This window comes from Talpa europaea (genome assembly GCF_964194135.1).
Source record: "Talpa europaea genome assembly, chromosome: 5".
NCBI classification, from domain to species: domain Eukaryota; kingdom Metazoa; phylum Chordata; class Mammalia; order Eulipotyphla; family Talpidae; genus Talpa; species Talpa europaea.
The window spans coordinates 115584556-115602796 of NC_140071.1; the positions used below are offsets into that span (position 1 = coordinate 115584556).

Below are 18241 nucleotides of genomic sequence, written 5' to 3' on the forward strand. Positions count from 1 at the left end.
TTCTTTAACACATGCCATAAATTAATTGTATACTATAGCTTTACCCTTTTGGTAGCTACATTTTTAATGCCTCAATTTCTAGGAAATCAAATATTCACGTAAATTGGCAAAGTAAGATAATTTTCCTCAATTTTAAGTTGTAAATTAAAATTTGTTGTTTGTTTTTAGGTGTTATTTTGAAAAAGTCAATCCATTTTTCATTTCTCCAGGCATTATGAAAAACCTATGTTTCAGTCTCGTTACCATGGTTGTAAGTCTTTATTTCATTGGGACAATGACAAACCCATCAAGAAAAAGCAATATTTCATTCAATGCTGAGTGCCAGTGGGATGGATATCTTTTGACAAGTTGTTCTTTTACTGGAAAACATAATAGACATGTGGACATATCACAGACAGCAACCACGGTGGATTTAAGTTCCAGTTTCTTAAAGGTTCTCTCACAACCTCATATGAAAAGCAAATGGAATATAAAACATCTGGACCTCAGTAACAATTGCATATTGAAAATAACCTTAAGCCCTCTTACACATTTCCATGGTTTGGAAACACTAAGCCTCAGCAACAATGCCATTTGTACTATCTCTTCAGACCTACCCAGTCCTAAGGTCTCATGGAAGAAATACCGCAAAAGTACCTTGAGAAATGGACTTCCTTTTCTAAAGTTACTAATCCTTAAAAGAAATAAACTCAGTGATATTCCCAAGGGTAAGTACAATTTTAAAAGCTGGACTAGACCAAGATACAATGAGCATGTAAAGAGTTGATGTTTTATGTCAATAAGAATTCCATGTTTTCAGTTTCAAGGAAACAACTGAAAGTAAAGCAACTTGATCAGAGCAAATATAATAAAAGGCATTTCTTAGTGGGATTTGAAGTTACAATATGTGGAACTTAATCAGTGCAATTTAATCTTCCATTACTATAACATTAATCTTAAGTGGATTTGTTGAGACACTAGAAGTATTTCAGTGCTAAATAATAAGGAATAATTTTAAATTACCTACTTTGATTATATTTTCTAAATATAGAAAAGCACTGAGTAATGACTAATTCCCAAACTTTTAATACGTAACATAAACATGTCATTTAGAATACAATTTGGATCCATTTATCTAGTGTCCTCCAAATGTAGACTAGAAATATGCTAACATTATTATTTATTAAACTGTAAACTTTCTTATTATCAAATCAAAATCAGAATTCCTTATCCTGATTTCTAATAGGATACTCCACTTACCTTCCTATTATAATAAGTTCTCATTCACTCTGACATCAGTAATCTACATGTTACAGTTCTTTAACTTACCAGTGTTTTATTTAGAAAATTTATCCAGTTCATAAGCCTTTGACCTTTTCATATTCAGGAATGCTAGACAATTTTTCCTTTCCTGGTGTGTTTTTAGTCTTGATTCCTATTTGCTAAGTACTTTATATAAGATACTATAATAAAAAAAATACCAAAATTGCCATTTACTCCATCCCATTTTATGCATATTTAATTTTTATCATTTTTCTGTTTCTTAATTTCATATATTTTTGCTCTTTCTCCAGTTTCTGGTCTTGTTATTTTGATAATAATAGGTTATCAGGTGAAGGAATGGCTACTCCACTCATATCAGCAGAAGTATAGGGTGGAAGTCTCTCCCTGACCTGTTCCATAAAAGTAATGTGTAGTATTTTCAGTGTAAACTGATTGCATTCTATTCTATAATTTTGATGTTGTTCTTATTAAAGGGATATTTGCTTTTAGAAAGCAAACATTAGGGATTAAAGAAAAATTGGAAGGAAAAAATTAAAGCCCCTCATGTAATGTATGATCTTCAGGTTTATTCTTTTATTACACCTATGTATGTATGTATATGTATGTGTGTGTATGTGTGTGTGTTTCTTTCAAAATTGGATCACTCTTTCCATATTTTATAACTTGTATTTTTGTATCAGGATATTTTGAACATATTTATATAATTAGACACTGATACATAATGTTAGTTGGTTTCATACATATAAGTTTAATCACTTATTAAATAATATTTAGGTTGTTTTCCATTTTGTTTGCTTTAACTCTGATGAACACCATTATAATTAAACACATCCATATGATACAACATATTTTTTATCTAGTATGGTAGATGTGACTCTCAACCCACAAATTCAATTGTGTTAGAATATAACCGCCTATCATTTATACCTCAACATTATTTCTGATTCTGAGCCCCCATTCTATTAAGGCCAACTGAAGATGTGATATGGAGGTGATTGTGCTTAAAATCATTCTTTCATGGACTTTTTCTTTGCCCAGATTTTCCTGGGAAGGGGTGTGTGTGTGTGTGTCTATCCCTTCAGTTTGGAGAAAATTCTTTTTTCCCTTTTTGTTTCTTCAGAACCCTCTGTTTAGATGTTAAAATTCCTTTCTCTAAAGATTCAGACCTTTGGAAAACAAAAGTCAGAAAGACTGGTCTCCTGTGCTTTCTGCCGTACCATGTACCGGCCTCCCCCCACAATGCCTACTTTCTGCTTGAATGGAGAGAAAGGGAAAGAGGAAAATAGAGGTGAATGGTTAATATGTCAAAATGGTACCCCACCACAAGAGTAAATAAAGAAATGCTGAACATTATCTTCTTAAGGCAGATGAATTCCCTAAAGTTAATTGGTAGTTAGGGTGAATTCCATTTTCAGGACTAAATATTCCAACAAAATGCAGACCCGTCTTCCTTTTCAGCCTCCCAGAATATCAGGGACTCTGTTACTTATAAAAGAGAGGAAACGCCTGTATGTGAAATTGCATTAGAATTCTAGCAAATGAAACCATAGAGAGATGAATGAAATAGATGATGAAGACCAACATAAGCCCTGAATCTAATTGGATATAATTCAGACTGCTTTCATCCATACCATTTTGCAATTTGAATTATTTTTCCATAATCATCATAAATTTCCAGTTTTTGCTAGCTTGTGTTCCCTTTAATATCCCTTCCTATTTTGTGATTTCTGATATTATGACTGGATAACTCTGACTCTAAAATCCCATTTTGAAGTAAAAAGCTGCTAAGAGATGTGCAGACTGGATTCTTTTTCTAATCATTTCCTTTTTTCTTTTTTTATTCCTTTATTCTCAGCCTCTTTAAAGATAATATCTGGATAATGTAATATTTACTCATAGCATTGCCATGAAGATTAATGGAAAAAAATGTGTCTCAAGGACTTAATTTAATACAATATTTGGCATAATAAATCATAGTTATTAAAATATGTAAAAAATATTTTATAAGCTTATACTTTGCAAATATTAGTTATTACTACTCTCTGGACACAAATTGAAAATAACAGTTTATTTAGAAACAATAAATTTGGATTTTTTTTCCCTAAATCTCAAGTTACCATTTAAAATGTTAAATAACAATTACAGTAGATGGGACTCCTAGTCCACTGTAATTCACAAATAGAATTATTTGTGTCTAGCATTCATACAGGTGTTTGTTCTCATCTAAAATAATAATAGAACTCAGAAAACAGTGATCAAACATCTAGCCTTATAGCCATTTGTACTTTATAAATTATGTCCCACATGTCTTAAAATGGTGACAGTTTATAGAACCAAAGAAAAGCTTTTCATTCAGGAAATTAGCCCAGTGTCAGATGCTGACACCCAGAGTCAGGTGTGATGTGACCCCGGAGCTTCACAATGGAGAGACCTCCCCCCAGAGAAGGTGCTGGCCAGCGCCGTTTACAAAACAGAAGCCAGCCATGAAATTAACTTTAATGCTCATTCCACCTTCTCCTGTATTTTTGGATACAGCATTAATAATGGAAAAAATCACTTCACGAAGTTGAAAACAAAGGGATAGGTCTCCATTTAACCTATCCCACCTTCCTCAAACAATGTTTTCAGATTACCCACACAGTACCTAGAAATACAGCAGGATCAGCGTATCTGGGATTTCCAGACCAGTTATGGCAACCTCACGTCAGCATGCGAAATTCCAGAATCTGAGAGAGAAATGTATCAGAAATGAGATGAAATAACACCTGATATTTTTAAGTCTGGTGAAGTAAAAAACAACTATTATAAAAACAGATGTAGTATTCTTTTCATTTGTAAGGAATTAAACTTCTCCTGATTGCCACTGGATTCTGGAAATACCAATAACCAATGCTCTCAAAACCTATTCAGATTCTAAAGTAACAAAACAAATGTTTATCATTAAGCTAAGAAGGCACCTATAACATGGCCCACCTATATAAATTTGACCACATATAAGTCAAATATCTTACCCAGGATCATTCCAGATTTTATTCCATTTCTTTTAATACTCTTTGAACTTAAAACCCCCTGAATAGGGCCTCCCCTGGTGGCACAGCGGTTGAGCACTGGGTTGTGAAGCTGCCCGCAGCCTCTGCAGCGCCAGTTTGATCCCAGCCACAGGGTGAGGGTCCCACATGGCGCGCAGTCCTTTCTGCCGCCCGCTGCTCCCCTCAGCAGTGTACTTCGTCAGTCTGCCTGCTCTCCTCTCCCCTATGACTCTGGTGAATTCTTTCACCCTCCCATGCTTCTGACTGCCCAGTGCTTGTATAAATAAATAAATAAATCTTTAAAAAAAAAAAAAAAAACCCTGAATACATTGCTTTATGTTATCAAGATATCATAGTTGGGAGAACACTTAAGAAGTTCACAGTCCAGGGCCTCCCTGGTGGTGCAAGGGGTTAAGACGCAACATACAAAGCTGTCCGCAACCTCTGCATCACAAGTTTGATCCCTGGCCAGCCAGGGAACAACCCATATGGTGCAGCAGATCTCTCCTGACTCGCCCACTGCTCCCCTCAGCAGTGTATTTCAGTCCGTCTGCCTGTTCTGTTACCCACTCTCTCTGGTGAATCCTCTCACCCCCCGCCCCATCCCCCTGCACCTCTGGCCTGTACCCCAGCTCTTATATGCATAAATAATTCTTTTTAAAAAAACCTTAAAAAAGAAGTTCATAGTCCAAAGGAGTGTTTCTAAGGATGTATCATGTCTGGGCATATCCTCCATGGCCTTCTAATAAAAAGACACAGAGATAATTTATTGGAAATAACTACACTGCCTCCGTTCACTTAAATGCAAAGACTAATCAAATTCTTACCTCACGTGGCCTATCTGATCCTCAGAAAGTAGTTCAATAAATAATTCCATCTCCACAGACATGTCTCATCTTTTCCTCCCAATTTTCAATTCTCCCCTCTTGAAAACTGAAATCTACCCTATAGTTTCCAAACTGGAGTCACTAATGCACTTCCCAACCTACTACTGTTCCTTTTGACATTTCGCTCTAAACAGTTGATCACCATTTAAAGAGATTTAAGTTTAAAAATATGTATATTAACCCATAGATACCTTTTCTAGAGCTATTTTTTGTAGCAGGTATAGATCCTGTCTCCCATCTGATTTCATGTTTCATCTAGTTGAATGACATCTTTTAACTTCTGGGGTGAGTCTGCTTGCCATGAGTTCCTTCAGATCTAGTATATCTGAGGTCTTTATGTGTCTTCGTTTAAAAAATATCTTTTCATTCAGTAAAGAATTCCAAGTTGTCCATTTTTGGGTATTTTTATTTTATTTTTTTTTAAAGATTTATTTATTTATTGATACAAGCACTGGGTACAGTCAGAAGCGTGGGAGGGTGAGAGAATTCACCAGAGTCAGAGCAGGGAACAGAACAGGCAGGCTGATGGAGAAATACACTGCTGAGGGGAGCAGCGGGTGCGGAAGGAGAGGTCTGTGCGCCATGTGGGACCCTCGCCTGCGGCCGGGGATCGAACCGGTGTTGCAGAGGCTGCGGGCAGCTTCGCAACCCAGCGCTCAACCGCTGCGCCACGGGGGAGGCCCTGTTTTTGGGTATTTTTAAAATACTGCTTTACTGTTTTCAATTTACATTGTTTCTTATAGCTGTCATTCTTTGTTCATTTTGTGGTGTTCTCAACCTATGTGCAATATAAATTTTTGTAGTCAAATTAATATTTTTCTTTATAATTTATTCCTTTGCCTTTAATTTCAAAAACAACTTCCCATAAGTATGATTCCACCATGCACTTATTTATTTATATGTCTTCACACCCCATGGGAAGCAGTTTCCCAAAGAAAACTTTTCAGGCAGATTATACTTTTAATCAAAGTGAAATTTATTTTGTTGTATGGGGATCAGAATGCCATCTGCAGGTGATCCCTGGAATTCACCAAGATCAGATGGTTTTATCAGGAGCACTTCCCTGTAATTCACACTGGACACCTTTAGTCACCCAATGCTGGCAGCTAACGTGCCATATCCTCAAGGAATGGCACCTATTTTCTTAAGCTCAGTGTGTTGGGTCCAAGTCTGCTCACACATCCCTCATTATCTTTGAACCAGCAGGCTAGTCAACGTGTGTTCTTTTCATGACACTGTTCTTGGCAGATGCCAAGAGAGCAAAGTCCACCACATTTGCACAATTCAACTCTTTGCTTGCTTAATCTCTGCTAGCATCTCATTGACAAAAGCAAGTTACATGGCTAACGTGACGGGGTGGGAAAGTCTACTCTGCCCATAGAGGAGTGGATCTTTGCTGAGCAATTAACTATTGCATTGGTGTCCATGGAGTTCAAAGTACTTGAAAATTATAGTAATCAAAGATAAGTCTCAATTACAAGTGAGAGAGATGATTTTTAATGGAGGAAATCGAGGCATGAAGAGCTTAACTAAAACTCCATGATTTCACATCAAAAGTCAAAAACAGAGCAGGAATAAAATGCAATCTCTTAAGATCCTCTCCAGGACCCTATTAACTACACGATACAAGTGGAATCACTAAACCACCACCCATGTTTGGCAATTTCATACATCATGGCCTCAGCCATTCTCTTGCCAAGAAAGGCGTAGCTCACCCCTCCCAACCCCCACACACTCCCAGATTTATTTTTCCCTTTTCTAGATTCAAGTTATCTTCTATGGCCTTGCTCAATGACTTTCTAAAAAAAATATAATGGTTGAAAGATCTGAATTCCAGGCCAATCTTCACACACACACACACACACACACACACACACACACACACACACACACACACACACGCTCCCCACCCCTGTGACTGGGCAAGTTTGTGGTTTCGCTGCACTTAGATTCTGTCATTTTCAAAATGGTAATACCCTCCAGGGCTTTGTAAGATTTAAAAGGAGATGTTTACAAAATGCTTAAAGCATAAAAATAGTACATGATTAAATAGTTTTAAAATAATTTCTTCCCTCCCTGCCAAAGCTAGACATGACCTCCCTCTCCACTGAACTAGAGTGCATCTTCAGTGCAACTGAACTCTGAGATAGTGCAGGAACCGTGAGTTCACAGAGCTGTGTGGGCCAGACAGGCCTCAGGAAAATGTTAAAGAAACTGTTAAATTCCTCTCTTATTGGTGTTGCGTTTTTTTCCTCACCCTTGGTATTGTTTCCATATTAAAACATCTAGGGATATTCTTTTCACAAGAAATATGTTTTTTTAAACAAAAAACAAAAACAAAGCTAGCAAGAAAACTAAATCGGAGACATTTAGCAGCGGAAGGAAAGGAGAGGGATCAGAACAGGGAGGGAAGAGCACAAGCTACTATGGCTTGGGTCACTGGTATCTTGGTGGTGGGAATTTTATGGGGATTACACCTGAGCGGAGAAATCAAACATTGTACAAAAATGAACAACGATGTAAAAAATATATGTATAGACAAATTTAACAAATAAACAAATAAATAAACAAACAATAAGCATCTGTTTTTCTCCAGGGGTTATATTCAAAACATTTACCAAGTGGTCTTTAGCTTGGGCTGTCCAGCTGGATGTCTCCTGGCTGTAGTGATGAAACAGAATTGCTGGGGCTGGGGGCAACGGGCTGGTGACTTGGGGGCTCTAGGAGTAGTCTAGAGTGGCCAGGGCAGCACACTGGACTCACAATGGCCATTCGCAAACCAATATGGAAGTATATCTTACAGTATATCCAACTGAGTATCAGCTTTGATTCTCTCCCATTTTTCAAAAAAGATTTATTTATTTATGCATATAAGAACTAGGTACAGGCCAGAGATGTGGGAAGTGAGAGGATTCACCAGAGAGAGTGGGGAGCAGAACAGGCAGATCTACTGAAATACACTGCTGAGGAGAGCAGCAAGTGAGTCAGGAGAGGTCTGCTGCACCATGTGGGTAGCGCCTTGACCAGTTGGGGATTGAACTCATGCTGCAGAGGCTGCAGATTGCTTCATAGTGCAGTGCTTAACCCCTTGTGCCATCAGAGAGGCCCTCTCCCATTTTTTTAAACATGCAGGCTTTGGGGCCTACCCTTTGATTTCCTATTTTTGATAAAGACAAAGAAATCGTGTTCTTCTATAAGTGAATGCCCTATTTAAAGCTGGCAGTCCTCATTCAACTCCAGCCAAACACTGTCTTATCCCAGGTACAACTTTAAATTTTTCAAGGCAAGCTAGAAATGCAAATTTTTGTATCGACTCTTTAACTTGATCCAGCAATTTTTATTTGGTCTCTGCACATGCCACACACTGTGACCTCTGGCCTATCGAATGCCTAATATATTTCAGGCATGGCAAGAGTTCACAAAGACATAAACTCTGCCCCAAAGGAACTGATCATCTGATAGAGAGGCTGACGAGCTGCAGTTAATTTTATAGACCGGAAGGTAGGAATGTAAATGCTTTGAAAACTGGTGACTCTTTCATTCTTGTGTGTATTCTTATTGCTCAAACAGGCACATGGATTTTATGCTATACTTGTCCTCAGCACCAACTGACTTGCTTATAGTGTTTTGATTGAATTATCCTTACAACTTAACTTCTTGCTTAGTGTGTACAGCTGATACGAGCATATGATAACACTGGCACACAGTCCTTTTCTGTAAGTCATCTTCTCTGCATAATCAGTATTAGGGTAAGTACCTTGCAGACAGCAGGGAAGGAAAAAAACCCTTTGGGAAATGAACAAACCTGATCTGTTATGTAGTAGTTGGTTAAATGCACAGACTCCATAAAAGAAAAGAACAGGAGGAAAAGTAAAAATGCATACAACTTCTTGGGAGATTCATCTGGGAAATCAAATTTGGAAGATTGCTACTACTGACGCCTTATTCTCAATCTTTATTTTCAATGCCGACTGGGTCTCCTAGTTACTCTCTGGACTCAATGAAACACAAAGACAGAGACTAAAATTTGATTACAATCTAGCTGTAACCTTACTAGCTTTGAAAGATACCAGATTACCTAGAAAATAATTGTAATATCAACAATAAGTAGTTAAAAAAAAGGATATAGCTATAAAATAAGAACATCTTAAAACTTCAAGTATTCATCTGTGAAATATATGAATAGAACAACTGCCCAGTTTTACCATAGTTTTACCATCAAATAAATATTTATCACCTCCTTCAAAGTTATATTTTAATTGGCGTTTTTGTTACAAAATGAGCACATGCTCATTGAAAGAAATCATTCAAAAGTATATAAAATCAAAACAAAGTTTCTTTCTTGACCCCAACCTACCTCCCTCAACCCTCCTCTTCCTAAGTGTAAGGAGGAAGGAAATGGTTTAGCTCATCCCCTGAAAGCTCCTTTTTTTTTTTTTTTTTTTGCTCACTTAAAATATATATGGTTGTGTGAGGTTCTTTTATTCTGGTAACTTTGGATTTACACTCTGTACTGTTCTGCAATTTAACATTTTCCTCTCTGTTCTGTCAGTTAATGTTCATCTACCCCTTTCTCTTCTATGACTACATGGTATTTTGTCATATTGATAGACCATACTTTGTTTAACCATTTCTCTATCGAGGATCATTTAGGTTGTGTCCAGTTTTTCAGTGCGGTTAAAAAAAAAAGTGCTGCAATAAATATTACCAGTTTATATTTTAACTTACTCTTTAATATTAACAGGACTATGGAAACTGAAGTCATTGCAGACTTTGGATCTATCATTCAATGGGATATTGCAGATCAGTTTGGCTGATGTTCATAACTGCCTGCACCTGGACAGCCTCCATTTAAAGAGAAACAAGCAATTCAGAATTCATCCACAAGTCTTCAAGAGGCTCAAAAAACTACAGGTTATACAATAACTTTTCAAATATGCAGACATAGGGGCAGTTACATTAGAGGAATATTTCCATTGAGACTTTCAGGTCTGGTAGTACTGGCTACTAGTCCAAAAAAAAGTCTGTTTAACAGCCCCCTAAAAGATCTGAAGTCTCTCTCTTGCCTCAAAATCAAAAGCCTCAGTAATAGACTTGAATTTAACTCAAACATAATAGTCAGCAGCAAGAAATGGCACTTTTTTTTCTAAATCAAATTAAACCCAACTCCAAGTTTTCACTTGCCAGTTGGCAAGAAATTACCAAGGGTCTCTCAAGAGGCTGCTGTCGAGGTGTTGACCACAGCTGGGGTCTCACCTGAAGGCCCAGCTGTAGAAGGATCCACTTCCAGGCTCCTGAGTTGTTGGCAAGATTCAGTTTCTTATTGGAATGAGAGCTTGGTTTCTTACTGACTGTTGGCCAAGGCCTGCCCTGAGGCCTGGGCTATGTGTGCCTCTTAACAAATCTCTTCAAAGCTGAAAGAGGGGGAGAGTGTCACCATCTTATATAATAAAGCTATGGGAGTGATTATTTTTGCCATACTCTGCTTAGAAACAAGTCACAGGTCCTGACCACACTTAAGGGAAGGGGATTACTCAAAGGTGTGAATATCTGAAAGCAGGACCATTGGAGTCTGTCTGTCATGGTGGTTACCAGAGCAGATAAGAAAGTCCACTTCACCTGGCAGTGCACCCGCATTTAGTATATTGCATACTGATTATAAGTATTATATATTGTATGCTGATTATATTTGTTTATGTAATTGCTTAATGTCTATTTTATTTTCTCTGCATATTTATTATTTTGTAAGTATTACTTTATAAGTCTTCCGAGGCTCACAGGTGATATATGCTACAGACATACTAAAATCTTACCCCAAGGAAGTCTTATCTCATCTACAATCCTCAATTCACCTAAACTGCACACGATTACACAATTTCTACTCTACTGTCTCCTCTACATGTTTGCCAGTAACTCTAAAATCTGGTTTTGGCACTTAATGAACACATTTGGTACCAGAAAGCTGAGTATTAAAACAGATATTACTGGGGTTTTTTTTCAGATGTTATTTAATACTTGTAGTATGTAATGCATCTTCCCATGTGTCATTTATGTGTAGTGAATATCCACAGTTACAGAGAGACACTCTACAACTCGAGATAATAATTGATGCAAAAGATCTCTCTTTGCTATTTCTGGTCATCCACAGTTGACTTCTCTACCCTATGTCCACATCCTCCAGTATTTTATGCCACTTTCAGGATCTAGATTAGATATCTAATTCTGGACTATGATAACAACAGAAAGTCTAGGTTTTAACTACCTGTACAAATTGTAACTCCGAGAAAAGAAGGAAAGGAAAATGAGCATCTAAAAAGGCACCAGGGTTAAAGGTCCTCCTGTACTGAATCCTTACAGCAACCCTGGGGGGTGGGCTCATAGAGAGGAAATACTTTGCTAAGGCTCACAGAAGAGTTAGGGATACAACAAAGGTTTAAACCCAATATCCCCTGGGTCTCAAATCAGTGCTCAGCTCCTATTGCTCCCACAGAGATGTGAACAGTACCTGTAGCTTCTTTATTTTGCTTCTAAATGTCCTTATTCACAGATGTCCTGAATTTGGCTCTTCTCAAGCAGGTCGTGGGCCTCAGCAACAAAGAGCTGACCGCCATCCTTCCCATGGTGACCATGGCTCTAGCACTGCCCAATCTGCAGGCCAACCTGGCTGGGACCCAGTGGCGGTGTGGCTGCCATGTCGCTGTCTTCCAAAATTTCATTTCTGAATCCTGGAGGCTAAAGTGGGATATAATTTGCAACAAATCTATAAGTAAGTCAGTAATACCTCTTTTGTCTAGAATGATTTCTGTTAAGCTAAAAAGAAAAAGCGTAGGAAAAATTTAGTCTCACCTGAAAGGATGTTTCATTTGAAACATAATCTATTGATTAGCCTTGGGCTATATCCAGAGCAGTGTTCAGTACCTACCTGTTTTCCTCCCTTCATGAACAATTTTCTTCACGTGGTCAAAGAAACCTACTCCAAATAGTTCAGAAACCACTGGACTTGGTCAAAACCAGAAATGTTGTGAGGAGTGGATTTTGCTCTAAAACTCCCAAAATGTCTTTATTTATTTATTTATTTATTTATTTTTTTGGTGGGACCCTCACCGGCAGCCGGGGAATGAACTGGCACTGCAGAGGCTGCGGGCTGCCTCGCAGTCCAGTGCTCAACCACTGTGCCACCTGGGGAGGCCCAAAAAATGTCTTATTTTAAATCCCAGTCCTTAACAAATAATCGAGCAAAGAAAGAACTTTAAAACTTGAAGCATAATTATTTTTTTCTTTTAAGATTTACTTATTTATGCATACATGAACTGGGGTACAGGCCAGAGGTGTAGGGGGCAGTGAGAGGATTCATAAGAGACAGAGCGGGGAGCAGAATAGGTGGATCTACTGAAATACACTGAGGAGGGCAGCAGGCGAGACAGGAGAAGTCTGCTGAGCCATGTGGGTTTCTCCTGATTCGCCCGGGCAATGAACTTGTGCTGCAGAGGCTACAATAGCTTCATAGTGCTGAGACTCAACCTCTTACGCCACCAGGGAGGCCTCCCAAGCATAATTATTTTAAATGTTTGCTAACCCTCTAAAAGTATAATCCTACACATATACAAAACATGCATATTTCAAAAGTATATTTTTCTTTGGAACCCTGCCACTCTTTCCAGTGCTAGAATATATTACTAGAGTCAAACACTCTGGTAAGCTTTTTTTCCACTATTAATTCTCTTGGCTAAATCACAAAACTAACCTGGGGAAGGGGTAGGAGGGCCAGATTTCTTTTTTTTAACAAGTCCGGGACACTGTTCTCTTCAGGATGCCATTGAAGTAGAAATGTGTCCCAAGTGCAAGGTTGAGAAGAGTTGCATGAGGCACAGAGGGCAGTCTTGGTGCCCACCCCACACTTGCTTCATTGGTCTATAAGCTATGCCCAGCCTTCTGAATGTGGAAGGCAGAATGTCAGGAACCAGTGGAAAAACCTGAATGTTTCTGCTGTTTGCCAGCACTGGGGAAAAGTGAGGAAATAGTATGGCAAACATGGGAAGGACTTAGGCAGACTTTGCCTGAGGTTGATGGAATGTTCTGGCAAACATGCAGCAGGCGAGGATATGGAAGGAGAAGCATGTGTCTGTCCCTCCATCTGGTTTCTTTCCTCCCACGAGCAGCAGTAAGGCAAGAAACCTGAAAAACACAATTTTCTGGACCCTCCGCTGCAAACCTAACACACTGCAGCCGTGTGTCTGTGCACGCGGAGCCCTGCACTTATGCTTGGTATCAGACATCAATTAAGCCATGAGACCCCACTGAATATGTGCACTTTATCACCACCTGATAAGGAGTGCGGAGGATTCACAGACGCTTTGAAAACCCCATGGAATCTTATTTCAATGTCCACTCAATGAATTTTTTTCATAAAGAGGAAAGTTACTTCCTTTTTTTTTAAATGTTGTTTTAAAGATTTATTTATTTATGCATACAAGAGCTGGGGTACAGGCCAGAGGTGTGGGGGGTGAAAGGATTCACCAGAGAGATTGAGGAGCAGAACAGGCAGGTCTACTGAAATACACTGCTGAGGGGGACAGCAGGCGAGTCAGGAGAGGTCTACTGCACCATGTGGGTAGCTCCCTGGCTGGCTGGGGATCAAACTCGTGCTGCAGAGGCTGCGGACAGCTTCATAGCGCAGTGCTTAACCTCTTGCACCACCAGGTAGGCCCTCAATGAATGTTTTTATCCCTCACCTTCAGGCAATGAGGAGACATATTGGTGGACGCCAAAAAGGAGAATTTCCAGAGAGACCCACCTTCCTCGAGTTCAGTGGAATCACGCGGATCGCTTCATACAGAGCAAAGCTGAGCAGCCCCGGGAAGAAGTTCATGTGCGCTTTCCCACCCTGCGGACCGAGGAACATGCCAGTGCGGGTACCAGAGAGAAGCAGAGGTGGCTGCCAAGACGAGTTAGGAGCGCCGGGGATGTGCAACCTCCTGGCAGCAAGGAAGCCCCGGCCCAGGACCTTGCCCTGGCTGTCTGCCTGGCAGTGTTCATCACCTTCTTTGTGGCTTTCTGCCTGGGGGCTTTTACAAGGCCTTTCATTGATAGACTGTGGCAACAGAGATGCCAGAACAAAAGGCCCCATTCTGTTCATGCGCATTCAAATGAAGGCTTCGATGATGAAGTTGAAGCTGCAAGAAACATCCAGTGGCACCCAAATATAGATGCGCACCAAGGTTTCCATGACCTAAACCTCCATGAGAACCAAAACACTTTCCTGAGAACAGAGGCCATCCTAGGCGCAATTGTCCTTCCTGATACAGCCCTGGCAACAAGTGGGAAGGCACCTGGCAGCCAGCAGAGCAGGGAACCATGTGGGGCCCACACTGGGGCATGGAGGGGAAGTCCTGACAAGTTTCCAGAGGACAGTGCAGCCCCTGCTGTTCTTGGCGCACAAGCAAACACTCATAATAATGCACTGATGTCAGCAGCACAGGACCACATCTACAGGAATGTTATTGAAGAAGTTCAGTATGATACTGTGCCCCAGGATAATTTTCTCAGTGAGCACTCACTGCACATCCCTGATTGTTTACAAACTGTGTCTGGCTCCATCCCTAACATTTCAAATGAATTAGACCCAACACTCTCAAGAGACAAGACAGCTTCTCTTTCTCCAATGCTAGCACAAACCAAAGCACAGAGCACTGGAGAGGCCCAGACAAGACGTGGCACCCAAATCTCACCTTTGGAGCTTTCTAAGGAAATGCAAACAAGCACTTACATGAATTGGCTGGATTTACAGCAGCAAATGCCCAAGAGGACCAGTGCTGAGCAAGAGCCTTCAATCTGCTGCAATGCAGTCACACTCTGTGGCCAAGGAGATACAGACCCACCCTCACCTGTCTGTCCTTCAGGATGGAAGAGTGACATGGATGTCACTCCTGCTAATAGAGGACCAGGCCAGAAACATGCTCCTTCTGACACACAGTATGAATTGGACCCCAACGATGATTCTGATGAAGGGTCTTTATTTACTCTAAGTTCTGGAAATTCAGAAGATGCAAGAAATGGGACTGGAGAAGAGGCGTACAGTGAGGATAGCTGTGGGGCTAGTGAGCCCCCAGAGAACAAAGACTTAGGGGTGAGGAAGGACAGTGTCAGGTCCTTAGAGGGTGGTGAGGATATCACTGCCCAGAAGATTCTGGGGGAATGTGAGACTCAGGAAGATCATTTTGAAAAACCTCTCATTTCTGGTCCACACTCTGGTATGTATAAGACTTATGTGGAAAGTACTTCTAACACCAATAAATCTGAGGATACATCGACTTTGTCAAGATCACAGGGCAATAGCCCTGTCAGTGATGAAATCCCAGGCATGTCCATTTATGACTATGTCACAGCTCTTCAACCCCAGGCAATGGAGTGGCAATATTCCCTTAAAGATTTCATGTCTTCAAATGTGGATATTTCACCACAAACACCACCATGTTCCGCCAAAGTTCCCTTAGATCCTAAGAGTGACTGCAGTGGAATAGACTCAGTCCATGAATATGAATCTTCCATCCAGAGAACAGACACTCAAATGGTATTACAACCCTCACAAGATTCCAGAAGAGGCAAAATGAATTCCAACCCATTGGGCACTTATGTAAATGAGAGACTTGTGTAGCCTCTTGAGGGCTGTGAGACCAAAATGGTTGTAAGACAAATACAGTTGTTGCAGACCTGTGGTGATAGACCTACTTTTCAGTGTGAAAGAGCAGGGGAGAATATTTTGAAGATGGCTCTAAGAGTCAGGTACCATCGTTGCAAGAATTCCCAAATAAATCCTGTTCACGAAGAACACAAGAGCACTTCAGTGAAAGAAATGGGAGTAAATAATCAGAGAACAAGAGGTTGTCATTCGAGAAAGGTAATTCTGATTTTTATATTCAAATGCAGACCAAAAGCACCTGATAGGAACTGGCTCTCTACGTGGTGACCAGCTCTACTACTAAAAAGACAACACTCAACTTGAAATCAAGGGGAAGTCAAGTAACTATTTCATTACAGGCTGAAGCACTTTGATGGAACCATTAAAAAGACTTTAACAAATTCTGCCCAAAGACCAGCACAATTTTTTGGGATTGATCATGCAAAATTGAGGGACTCAAAGCAATTAAATTTTTTTTAATGTTATGTTGAAAGAAGGACCATTTTCTAGAATAAAATGTAAATTAAAAATCAGCTCTCTAAAGGAGAAGTGACATTTTTTGTAAAAGAAAAATATACTCTACCCTAATCCTTTGTGTGACTTTCCAATCTAGGCTGTCAGGAGCTACATCCTTGTCTTTATCCTACCACTTCTCTGACATTTTTTCCTTTTCCTTCCTGACACTTTTCCTCTGTACTCATCAAGTACATTTCTCAAGGGTCTGTTCCCAGCCTTTCTTGATGTCACCCTTACCACTCTCCATGGACTAACTGCTTCATAACCAGCTCCACATACATGATGACCAGGTTTGCAATGAAAAGGCCCAACCTCTCTCCCAAACTCCAGACCCACAGTCTCAAACCTACTTGCCCAAATCTACATAGATCCTTCCCTTATTTCATTGTGTCTGCTGTAAGCTTGACTTTTAGTTGCTTGACATGAGTGAAACTTGAGGCCTTTCATCTCCAAGTACTGTCACCTTGGGGTCTGCCTCCACACTGCTTCCAACTTTAAGCTACTAAGCTCCATAGATTCCTTTACCCCAATTTCCCTGTTTTAGTTTCATTTATTTCAATTATGTTGCTAGTTCTATTAGTACACAAAGGACCTTTCTTTTTTTTTTTTAAAGATTATTTATTTATTTATTTTTATTATACAAGCACTGGGTACAGTCAGAAGTGCGGGAGGGCGAGAGAATTCACCAGAGCCAGAGCGGGGAGCAGAGCAGGCAGAAGGACCGAAGTACACTGCTGAGGGGAGCAGCGGGCGGCAGGAGAGGTCTGCGCGCCATGCGGGACCCTCTGGTGGCCTGGGAGCAGCCGGGGATCGAACTGCGCTGCATGAGGCTGTGGGCAGCTTCACAACCCAGCGCTCATCCGCTGTGCCACCAGGGAGGCCCCACAAAGGACCTTTCAAATGCGTCTCACTTCTCATTAAGATAAAGCTTTCTGCATTTCTTTAGCAGAGTACCAACTTATCAGCCTAACATTTCTATACTGGCATATCGTCATTTAAGAAACATTTGAAAAAATCCTGGTATAATTTACAGTTATATGTTTCTAAAACTATTAAAAATTGGTCCAAAACCATACAACAATGGCTGCAAAACCAAAACATGAAACACTAAAACCTTATTCTTTTTCATTTGTCCTTATACTATACACCTGAAACTTACACAGTGCTATATGCCAGCTATAACTCAATAAAACTGGGGGGAAAAAAAAAAAACCCTTATACTTCTTGAAGAGGACCAAGTGCTATAAATGAATTTTCTTTTTAATGGTAGCTTCTACAAACTCTTCAGATACAATCAATTCATTGTGGATCAAGCTGACAAAACTTTCCTCCAGAATGGATAAAATCAAGTATCTAGGAGTAACTGCTAGAATCACCAAACAGGGAATAAATGTGAGCAAATAGGTGTTTACACACTGTCAGTCTATTTAAAAGACAAAATTCACTCCATTCAAAGCCACAGGTTTTCTTTGACTTGCTCTCAGAGCCAAGGGAGATGGAGGTGGAAGGGGGAGAAGTCTATATAGATCATGAATGAGAAGTTTTGATTAGTTTCATTAGGGCTTTGCACTAGATTTATAAGTCAACCGATGTCCCTGTCAGGCCACGGATTAAAACAGGTGCTCTTGCCAGCCTGTCCACTAATGAGGGGAGAAAATACCATCTTTCCATTGCCTGAAAAATCTCATATTCATGAGTTTTAAGGACAAGACTTCTGGTTACCTGTCCCTAGATTTTGCACAAACTTTTAGCTAGTTTACATTCTTCAAACTTCTACTTTACTGTTTTATTATTACCTGAAAATTCTAGGTAATGTGGGCAATGAATGTGCTGCTGAATTTTAAGATATTGCAGGCCCCTCTGCAAAG

At 39.8% G+C, this 18241-nt stretch overlaps 1 protein-coding gene across 1 annotated transcript; it reads left to right on the forward strand.

The window, feature by feature from the left end:
* Positions 1–214: 214 nt before the first annotated feature.
* LRRC66 (leucine rich repeat containing 66) lies at positions 215–16045 on the forward strand (the record flags this gene model as incomplete). The annotated part of the gene is given in 6 exon segments (XM_084233012.1): positions 215–707; positions 9924–10093; positions 11753–11945; positions 13918–15749; positions 15915–15924; positions 15927–16045. Coding segments are annotated over 6 exon segments (2817 nt in total).
* Between the last annotated feature and the right edge of the window lie 2196 nt (positions 16046–18241).